This window comes from Microchirus variegatus (assembly GCF_963457635.1).
Source record: "Microchirus variegatus genome assembly, chromosome: 15".
Lineage (NCBI taxonomy): Eukaryota > Metazoa > Chordata > Actinopteri > Pleuronectiformes > Soleidae > Microchirus > Microchirus variegatus.
This window is the reverse complement of record NC_139816.1, coordinates 12,176,573-12,187,799: the sequence shown is the minus strand read 5'-3', so window position 1 is coordinate 12,187,799 and position 11,227 is coordinate 12,176,573. Positions and strand designations below refer to the sequence as shown.

The window sequence follows — 11,227 nt, the reverse complement described above, 5'->3', positions numbered from 1 at the left end:
TCAAATTTACCTGCTTATAGCTAATACCATCTTACATAATCATGACAAAATTCATCCCGATCTGTTAAGGTGTTGCCGAGATAAAACATCTGAACTTGTGAAATTGGACTGAATCATGTTATGAGTTTGTGGTCCTGCATACACGTACCAAATCTCGTTAAAATCCGATGACAGTGTTGCTGGCGATACGATTCTTTTACAATTCTTGGTTTTGGTTTTGTAAGAGACGGGGTATTTCCTAAAAACAGATAATTTGTGATGTCATCTGTGGATTAGATTGTTACCAAAACTTAATGTGAACAAACTTTGGGGGATCACCTACCCATCATAAAAATTTCAGATTGATATGTCAAAAAACTGGAGAGAGGAAGTTGCTGAGAGACGAACAAACTTACAGACAAACCCAAGCTGATGACAACATAACCTCCTTGGAGAAGTTGTTATTCTTCTGTCTCACTTCTCATCCACTTGTTTATCACTATACCAAAGTAATTTGTGTGCTTGCGTGTGCAAAATGTGAACGTGTGTGTGTGTGCGTGTGCATCTGTTTCCTTTTGACAGCAGCTGGAGGGTGACTGCTATGAGAAAAACGAATGACAGGCCGATTTCACAAAGGATGCAAATGCTGATGCTGAAGAGTCGTCAATTGTCGATGCACGAAATAAATCACAGCACGCAGCTACACAGGAAGTGGTGTCTCTCGACTCTCGGTTCCAAGCTTTCGTGTCTTACTGCGACAAGTGACAGTACTTTCCCACAGCGCAGGCCAAGCGTTAATACGCGTCTCTGTGCCAGTACTCCTTCACAGCAGCAACCTCCTGTTCCCTTTAACGAGGCATCGAAGGGGTTTTCTGACTTTCAATAGCAAGACAGTCGATTCTGTTGTTTTGGCTTTTCTTCAGAATCACAGATCAACCACTTGTGTTTGAGAAATCACGCACCTCATTGCTGGAAATGAGGTGATGACCGTTTACGCTGCGTGTAAAAAGAAACAATAGATGGAGGTTACATTTATCACAAATGGGCCCCAAAATGCTTCAGTGCACTTTGGTTTGAATATTTCCCTTAATTATGATCACAAAGCTTCATAAAGAAAGCAGAGACAGAATATCATCCATCCATCCATCCATCCATCTATCCATCCATCCCAAGGGCTGGACAGAAATTCAATAACAATATATAATGCAACATGATTTTCTTAAATCTTAAGGTTACATGGGTTCAATATGTGTCGGTACAACATTAATGTGTTGACCTAGGACACTTTGATGTATAATATAATAATCTCTTTCATGTTTTATCCCAGACATGTGAAACATTTACTATCCTGAACTATAGTGTTGGTCCATTATAAAACATTTTCAGGTTTCTTCAACTTTAAACTTGAGAGTTTATTATGATAATTACCAACACTGACGGGCTGTAAAATGTCCCTTGTGATACTTTTATTGGCCAATATCGTCCAATTCCATCTATACCGGTTGTCTTTTGAGAGTGGAGAGGGTAGTTACTTGGAGCCATATCTCATTCAAATCCGATGACAGTTTTGATGGAGATAGGATACTTTACGTTTTTTCTCATCGTAAGAGACAGGGTATTTCCTGAAAACAGATCATTTGTGAGGTCATCCGTGGTTAGATTCTTACCAATATTTAACGTGAACAGACTTGGGTGAGAGGAAGTCGTAGAGAGGAAGTTGCTTAGAGAAGGACAAACTCCAAGAATGTCATCGTCACTCCACAAGCCTGTGGGATTTCAGTTTGAGAAACAAATAGAAGTAAGACACTGCCAGGTCAGGTGAGTTACAGGTGAATGGCGCAACAGTTCGAACCCATCTATCTTTCACCTTCCTGTCCATTATCTTTCGGTGTTTTTCTCACTTTCGAAGGACGTCACTTACAAAAAAATGATGACAAACACTGATAACAAGCTCTACAGGTTAAATTGTACCCCAAAAAGTGAGGCTCGGGACAAGTACAGACTTAATTGGAGGTCATCAAATAATTGCTGAGTTATACTTTTTTTCCTTGAAGAAGATTCTGGCCCATAAATGATTTCCCTTTATCTCTATCTTGTAGTTTGGTGTAGTTTTGTGATCAAGGTTTTGAATCAACACATTCAATGATTCAAAAGTGATAAGAGTGCACTTGCTACAACTCAAAGGTTGAGTTCACTTTGCAATCCAAGCCTCTAAGTAAGCAGAAAAGGGTATTTCGGTCACTTCTGAGAATCACAGCTAATTGCTCATTCTTGTCTTATTTAGTCATTTTTGCATGCACTTGCAGAGTACGAGGCAACTTGCTGGTCTAATCAGTCTGATTGCAAGATTTCATCTCGTACTGACGAATATGACTAATCCATGGCTTCTCAAACTATTGCGGTCCTCACAAGCCCAGAGAACTGCCAGGTTGACAAAATAATGGAAGTTATTTTAAATATAACTTAGAACATGTGCATTTCCACAGGAAAAAAAATGCAGTTGGGAATGTATTTATAGTTATTAATTTTCATTCAATAGTGGAGCATGATTCGTAAGGTTTTGTTATGCAAGATTTGTTGAAATTATCTCCATTTTGCAAAAATGGAATACAAAAATGACAACACATTTTGAGTTGTAGTGACAACTGAATAGGTTGTCCAACATGCTTGTTAGGGGAAAGGTGAGGTGAGAGATGTTAAGCTGCAACATGCTACTCCACCAATCCATGTTGCTAAATCCTACACACTGTACCTTTAATTGTAATAAAGGCTTCTGTATTCATATCTGACTGGAACACCATCAATAGTCAAATTGTTGGTGACATAAAATGTGGTTTTATGTCAGGTTTCAGTCACCCCCATAGGTGGTTGAAATCCAGCATAATCTAGACAGCTGTCAGCAGAATGAAACACAAAGGGATTAGTGGCTCATTAAGAGAGGATGATGTCACTACAGGAGTGGAGTCAGCCACACAAGGGTTCTGAAAGAATCTGTAGACGAGTACGACGGCACAGATATTTACTGTTTCAGACGTGATCAAACGATCACAGACTGCCTTCAACTCTTCAAGTTTATATTTGATTGGGATAGTTTGATATAGGGTCCATGGAGAGTTCACAAAAGAACTGTGCGCCGCACAATAACTCGTAAGCACTTGCACGAGACTGCTTAAATTGGTCCGGTGCAGTGGTGTCAAACTCAAATGACCTGGGGGCCTATGAGCATTTAAGAGTTCAGTAGCGGGTGGGCAATATGAGCTTAAAATTATAACACAATAATCCATCATGATATTTCACTGAATTTCAAAGTAAAAGTACTTGTTTTGACGTGGAATGACACGTGATTCACAATGATATCAAAAACAGAAGTTAAAGGTGCCATATGTAAGAATGTGGCCAAAAACGGCTACTACATTCAAATTCAAAATACCGAGGTCTTTTAGGTTTCCCTTTTCTGACGTAACTGGCAACCCGTGGTTGCTCGGCAGCTGAGACTCTACTGACTGCAATGATTGGTAGACGGCAGTAGGTGGCGCCACATGCCAAAACATGATTTCAAAACATAAACATGATTTGCAGTCTGCAAAATATATTTTTGAATGCAAATATTTTGGCTGAACTGTTGTTGTTGGTGAGTTCAGTTTGTTATATGAACATTATTCCGGAGTCTCTGTGACATATTAAGAGGATTTTATGGCCAGTTGCTTTAGATTTATTACATAATGCACCTTTAATCTAAATGTGTCAATAATAATGTGGACAAAACACCAAATAAGTACTGGATTAGGAGGCTACATGTCCAAGTCAGTTATGCTAGGTTTCCTTTTAACAAACGCTAAATGGTAGATGTAATACTCAAGGAAACAAACAAAAAGGAGCATCTGAAAACAGATTTTTAAGGTTTTAAAAGACAGTGGAAAGACTGGCCACTAAACAACCTACACGCCCTCAGAGATCTTCTCTCCGGCAACACAGACCCAAACAGAAAAAGGAATCAGGAACCTCCTTATATCAGGCAGGTTAATCAGCCTCAGCTGTGTTAACTCAGCTAATTAGCCCCAGCTGGTGCACAGGTGCAACCTATATTATCCAAACAACAGAAAACGACCTTTAAGCCTTAATTTAATTTCTAAATCTATGACACTTGCTTATGACATTGATTTAAAAATAAATTAATGTTTTTTGTGCCGGAGATGTTATGATAAATGTGTATTATTGAGGACACTGCCCAGACTGTTTCCCTCTTATTACCCAGTTCGCACTAAGACTGACCTCCGCCCACAACAGAGTGAACAGGGAAAGGCATGCAGAGTCAATGAATGAACCCATTTTGTCCTTTTCCCCTCAGCTTGGGATCCGATGCAGCATTGTCTTCTATTTTTGTCGACCAATGACCGAGGTTTCACTTTGACTCGCTGTGCTCTCCTCTGCGCACTCTCTGTTTCGTGTGCTCACAGTTTCAGACCAGAACGGTCCTCCATCTGCACCTTTTGACGGTTAGTGTGTGAAACCTCACAGTAGTCTGTCATGTTCCTCAACGAGCAGGAAAACGCAGGCTCAATTCTCACGGCATTGGCCGACGTTACCCTCGTTGCGCCACACTGGGATCTGAACCGTGACCCAGTGGCCCACACGCTGACCCTGTCACACCGAGTGATCCTGGTGACCCATGAAAAATGGGAAAAAGGAAGTAAAACTGTGAGAAGACTGTGAGGGACTGACCTTCAGAGAGACATGACCAGAGGCAAAAGGGGACCGTATCTATGTTCCCCGCTTTGTATGTGACCGGGGAACATAGGACCCTTTCTCTAACCCTAACCCCAACCCCAACCCCAACCCCAACCCTTACCCTAATCCTAACCCTAACCCTAACCCTAACCCTAACCCTACCCTTTTTCAAAAAAAAGGGTCCCATGTTCCCCTGTCATATACAAAGTGGGGAACATAGGACCTTTTTTGGGAAAAACGGGGAACATAGGACCCGGGGAACATAGGACCCGGGGAACATAGGTACGACCCCGGCAAAAGCACCTCGACACATATACTCAAAAAGGAAGCACAACCACGAAGCTGGCGTGAAAACGCAGTGTCAATTCTCGCTTGCGATAGTCTTTGTCGTTTGTCTTAATGGAGGAATTATAACGACAATGTAGGAGCATAATATTTTTTTTCAGTGTCGTCTTCTGATATGAAAATGCCAGACAGATCGTTTCGTTGAATCAGTCAGTGCAAAGGGGATTTTTTGTTTTGCCATGTATTGACTGTGTGGTCACCTGAGAGGATGTGTGGATTTTTTGCTGACCTTTTCTGTAGATTTCTTCCAACAACACGGGGGGAACTTTGTTGTTTCACATGAATTCCCTTTTTTTTTTTTTTTTTTTTTTTATCTCTGTAGAATATCTTGGGAAACATCTTATTCAATTCTGGACGTTAAATCCTTTTTCACTTTGCACACAGGTTACTTTATGACATGGCAAGACATTCCTGTGTCTGACTGGGCACACCACTGTGAATAAGATCATCCATTCATTGTCTGCCGCTGTGTAGGATCACAGGTAGCTGCAGCCAATTCGAGCTGACACAAACCGAAAGGCAGTGCACACAATCTCAGTGCAAACAGGAAAAGACAAACGAGACACTCACTCTCACACTCACACTCACACCTACGGCCGGTCACTTTAGAGTGTCAAATTAACCTTTGCATGTTTTCGACTAAAGGAGGAAACCAGAGAGAACACCCACACAGGGAGAACATGCAAACTCCACACAGAAAAGGCTCTCGCTCGAACAGGGATTTGGACCTGTGAGGACCTTCTTGCTGTGAGGAAACCCCAGGAAATCCCAGAATAATAACATAATAAATAAATGACCAGTGTGTATATTTAGGAGGGTCAATTGGCAGAAATTGAATATACGTACCGCAAGTGTGTTTATATAAGTGTATATTCACTTAAAAATGACTTTTATAGTGTACTTGATGTAAGGGCGTTGCTTTAATGGAGGCCGCTGTTTTGTGCTGCCATGTTTCTACAGGAGCTCTAATGGACAAACCAGCCAGAATGTGCGCTTCAAGTTTTTAAAGCGAAAGATTACCACACAAAGGAAGATGAAGGACATATTTTCTGATGTCACTGTAGAGTGCTTGAGGCAGGAGGCAGGAGAGTGTTTCATTCTATATTCTAAAGTCTCACCATTAGATGTCACAATATTTGGTGTTGGAGTTTAGATTTTTGCGTCTATGTTTCTGAAAAACAGGGATTTATAAGTCCAGAGCATAATTAATTTTTCCTTGCTAAAAGACTTCTGACACACAGAGTGCCATCACAGGCCACACAGTCTTAGCCTTTGACAGTGATTTACTTTTTTTTTTTTCTTTTTTCTATTTTAAATGCCACTAACACCCTCTCAGCATCGTCTACCTCCTCCAGTTTTAGGGCTTTAATCATACCTGGTTTCTAGTTTCACTCATCACTCGTCGTCTGTGGTGTTAAGTGCTCCACCTGTGTACACATAATGTGCCAAAAAAGAAAAAAAAGGGCTCCAACTTGAAACTTAGTCAGCTGTGGAGGCAATGTGGGTGCATTGTTTTGGTTTAGAGCTGACGGCCATGGTCGAGGGGGCATAGAGTCTACAAGTCTACAGCTTCCATGTGAAACTGACTCACTTGCTGTCAAAGATCGTGCTTTGAAACCAGTCGTCTGTCAATAGTGAAGCTTATTTAGACGTAACGTAGTGCAGGATATGTGCGTTTGAAGAGAGAGAGAGAGATGCTCAGCACAGAGGGATGTGTTGTTCTTTCTTTACGGGCAGTGATAGTATATCAACACGTGATCATGTGGTTAAAGGGAAACCATATAAGCAAGGGAAGATCTGTTCAACTTGGTGGCACTGTGGTGACATAGCAACTGCAGCACTGTATCTGAGAAATAACTCTCTTCGTTTTCATCACTGACGGTAAGTGATTTGTTGCACTGCAGCAAAAATCATGTTTAGAGTCAATTTTTCTTTTACAATGTCTACAATTTATCTGTGTTGCGTTGTCATCTTAATTAAATCTGATCTTTGATTCTTTGTAGGTAAGATGGACGAGCCACTTACCACTTTTGTGAACTCAGAAGCTTATTATGCTGAAACTGTAAGTATTCTTTTTTAGATACTTCTCTGTCATAAATGAAAAACAAGGAAGTAATAATTTAGACAATGAGCATGATCTACTTGTGTTTATGTACTGTAAAACTAAATTGAACATAGTTGGCAAAATTTTAACTTTTAAGTCTTAAGTATTTTAAGGCAGGAAAGAATACAATGAAACTTGAAGTTATTGTTTTTATGGTTCCCAGTCGTTATTTATCCATCTTTTTAAATACAGTATAGAGTAAAGCCTTCATTGGTTGTTAATTGTCTCTCTAAAAACGGGTAAAACAATGCAATTCACAATCCAGGCACAGTCGATTTATCTGACTCAGACATCTAGAGCATTCAAATGCCGCAGTAAGAGTCACATCAGCATCATATTTTCCACTGTTTGTGAAAACACAAGACCCAGCCTAACTCCGCGGTTTATCTCTGCTCTACATCTCAACTTTGTGCATCTGGGGCCTGACTTTGGTTTCAGGGCCCCTCTCTGGAGCCCCCTCAGGATCGTTTATCCCCCCTCAGCGTTGGATAGCAACAGGAAGTTGTGCTGTAATGTGGTTTCTCCTGCGCAAAAACACGACACCTGCACCTGACAGCAGTTTCTTGTGCACGCTCTGGTTAACATTTTACGTCACAGACAGGGCTCAGTGCAATTTCAACATGCCCCCAACAAAAGCACGCAAGGTTTTGAAAGTGTGAAAGCTATTAGTGAGCACAGGGACAGAGGTAGAGAAGGAGCTGACAGGAAATGGAAAAATGTGTTGCACACAAGCCATGACCACAAAAACCCACATTGTCTAATAAAATGTTCTCCTTTTAGACGCTCGACCCTTCTGACTACCTTGACTATGGTACAGGACCGACTGAGAACACGGGGATGTGCGACAAAAGGTGGGTCAGGGAGTTTCGTGGGCAGTATGAACCACCTCTCTTCTGGATCATCTTCATTCTCGGTGCTGTGGGTAACCTGATGGTGGTTTGGATCTACACAACTGTGCGCAACCGCCTGAAAACAATGACCGATGTGTACCTGCTGAACCTGGCTGTGGCTGACCTCCTCTTCCTGTGCATGCTGCCCTTCTGGGCAGTAGATGCCATTAAGGGCTGGGACTTTGGCAGCGTTCTCTGCAAAATGGTGTCCGCCATCTACAAGATCAACTTCTTCAGCAGCATGTTCCTACTCACCTGCATTAGTGTGGACCGCTACATTGCTATTGTACAAGTCACCAAGGCCCAGAACCTGAAGAAAAAGCGACTTTTCTACAGCAAACTCGCCTGCTTGGTTGTCTGGCTTGTGTCTACTCTCCTGGCCCTACCTGAGTTTCTCTTTGCTCAGGTGAAGACGGATCCAAATGGACAGTCTTTCTGCACCATGGTGATCTGGAACAACGAGAACAACCGGACTAAGATCCTGATTCTGTCCCTGCAGATCTGCATGGGCTTTTGCCTTCCTCTGCTGGTTATGATCTTCTGCTACTCAGTCATCATTCGCAAACTCCTGCAGGCCAAGAGCTTCGAAAAACACAAGGCCCTGCGCGTCATCTTTGCTGTCGTGTTAGTGTTCGTCCTCTCACAGCTGCCTCACAACAGTCTGCTGATAATGGAGGCCACACAGGCAGCGGATGCTACCATCACAAGATGCGAGACGCTCATTCATTTCGATATAGCAGGACAGGTGGCCAAAAGCCTGGCATTTACTCATGCCTGCCTGAACCCATTCCTCTACGTCTTCATTGGAGTCCGATTCAGACAAGACCTCCTCAGGATTGTGAGGATGTGTGCTGGTGGTACAGGCTCAGGAGGGTTCAGTAAATCAAGTGTAGCTCCCAAACGTCCATCTGTCATGTCAGACACTGATACAACCCCTGCCCTTTCCATATAAATGCACATTTGCCTATACAGTCTTTAATTAGACACTTGGTTTTAACATTATTTCCATTGAGTTGAAATGCATTACTTAGCAATAGAACAATGACAAAATAGTTATTATCACATTCTCAGTCACCAGCCCTGGAATCACTGTATAAATTGTATATTAATGTAAATACTGTTTTTCTTTTTACTGTGTTTTGTATTTTTTTTACATCAATTACATTGTGTGTTGGTTATGTGCTGCTGTTACTGAATAAAACAAAAATGTATTTGCATTTCCGTCACAAAACCACAATTAAAAATCTTAAAATTCTAGGGGCCGCTGATACGTTTCTTTCATCCACCTTCATCCGCACAGTGGCACAAAAACAAGCTGCAAGGAAGTGAATCAGTACTTTCAGTTACATGCTCTGAAATGATGCAGGGACCAATAATGAGATCAGCATTTTAAGTGCGTATGTAGGCTACTATTCGTGGGAAAGTGTCGTCGTGCTTTCACTGGTGAAACGTACGCGTTGCGGTGGCAGACACGCTTGAGAATGTGGCTCGTCTGATCACCAGTGTTTTCGATATGAGTCGGTGTCCTCCTGCTGACAGTCTGTGCCACCGTCTGTGCCGACTCAACTGTTGAACATTGTCTGAGTTTGCATATGACTCTGCAGTTTCACAGTGGATGCCGCAATGCCTATTCAAACTGACATGAATGAGTTTTCCCACAATACTCGGTCAACAGCCGAAGCTCAGGTACGACAGACAGACAGATGCCACCACCTCCATGTACATCCACCATTTTTTTCCAGACTTGTGTCACCAAAAATGACACAATTAATGCCAAAAAAGTCTAAGAGGTGAGCTTAATAATGAACTTAATCCAAGCTTTATGAAACCCAGCTTTGACCTGATATTAGGGTACACTGAGGAAGGTGCAAAGTTGAGGTCTAGGGTGTCACGGCCACAAAATGAGAAAAACAGTGTGAAAGAGTACTGTATTCATATATCACTTTTCAAAACAACGTTCCAGAATGCTTCCCATTAGTACAAAGATGAAACTGTGAAACTCAAAGCACCAGAATAGCATAATAATAACAAACTAAAACACCATAAACCAGGTTAAATGATGTTGTGAAAGTAATGAATATATGCAAGTGACTCAAAATTTTAAAGAGATTTTGCTTGTCTAAGATCGACAGAGAGGAGACTCCACAACTTTACAACAATGGGGAAAAAAGGCCCCCCTTGCTTCCTAGACGGGTTGAGGGGAGCAATGAAAAGATGATGTTGTGATGAAAATGGGTGTATCTACTGCCTATCTGATCAAACACCAGCTAATGCACTGGCTTTCTTAAGCCATGTTCCCACTGAATTTGGTACGGTAAGCTTTTGTTTGTTTGCTTTTCCATGAAGAACAGTACCAAAATAACCACAACTGTTCCATTTTTGGCACCCTTCTCTTTGTGCTGACAAAGTTAAACGGTACGGTACAGTCTGGGTGGAGCACAGCCCACACCCCGCCTACCAATAAAAGGGCTTGACCCAGGGCTTAACCATACCAAACTGTACCAAACAGAACCATACCATGATGGAAACGCAGCACAAGTCCACCATGGCATCACTCTTCTGTCACTCTCTTGTCCAACCAGCGTGATGTTCGTCTCAAGCCCAATTTATACTCCTGCGTAAAGTGCTCTGCGTAGCTACGCAGAGTCCTCTGCGTCGACGCAGAACCTGTCGAAGAGCCTCTGCGTCGTCTCCGGGTGCACGGAATATTTTTTAAGTGTCCGTCACTCCGTCAAGGGACTACGGAGACGGCAAGAGCTGCGATTGGTCCTCAGGACAGGCCGAGCTAAGCTGCTCTGTGCCGGCTCTCAGTGCGCTCCGGGCGTCCTGACAGAGGCGGAGCTGATCCCCGCCGATAACGCCGCTGCCGAACTATAAATACGTCATATCTTAACACACACAGCACATGTTTAGACTCTAAATGGCCAATTTCTCGCCTCAAATTATCTTAAAACTGCGTTCCGTGACACAGAAAAGTGAGAAACGGCCACTTTTTCAACAACAACAGTCTTTCTCTCTCTTTCTTTCTCGGACGCCATTGCTCACTGTAGCCAGAAGCACAACAACCTTGCGCAGCGACCCCTACTGATCGGGCGGGAAATTGCAGCGAGTGTCCGTCACCACGACGCAGAAGTATAAATGCTCGAGGCGTCTCCGTGGTGACGCAGACGGATAACGCATA

General features: G+C 42.4%; 1 protein-coding gene across 1 annotated transcript; it reads left to right on the top strand.

The window, feature by feature from the left end:
* Nucleotides 1-4,506: 4,506 nt before the first annotated feature.
* On the top strand, nucleotides 4,507-8,998 carry LOC310937306 (C-C chemokine receptor type 9-like; the record flags this gene model as incomplete). Its single annotated transcript, XM_083901536.1, has 2 exons — nucleotides 4,507-4,677; nucleotides 7,937-8,998. 2 exons carry the CDS (start codon nucleotides 4,507-4,509, stop codon nucleotides 8,996-8,998), a joined length of 1,233 nt encoding a protein of 410 aa, XP_083757662.1.
* Between the last annotated feature and the right edge of the window lie 2,229 nt (nucleotides 8,999-11,227).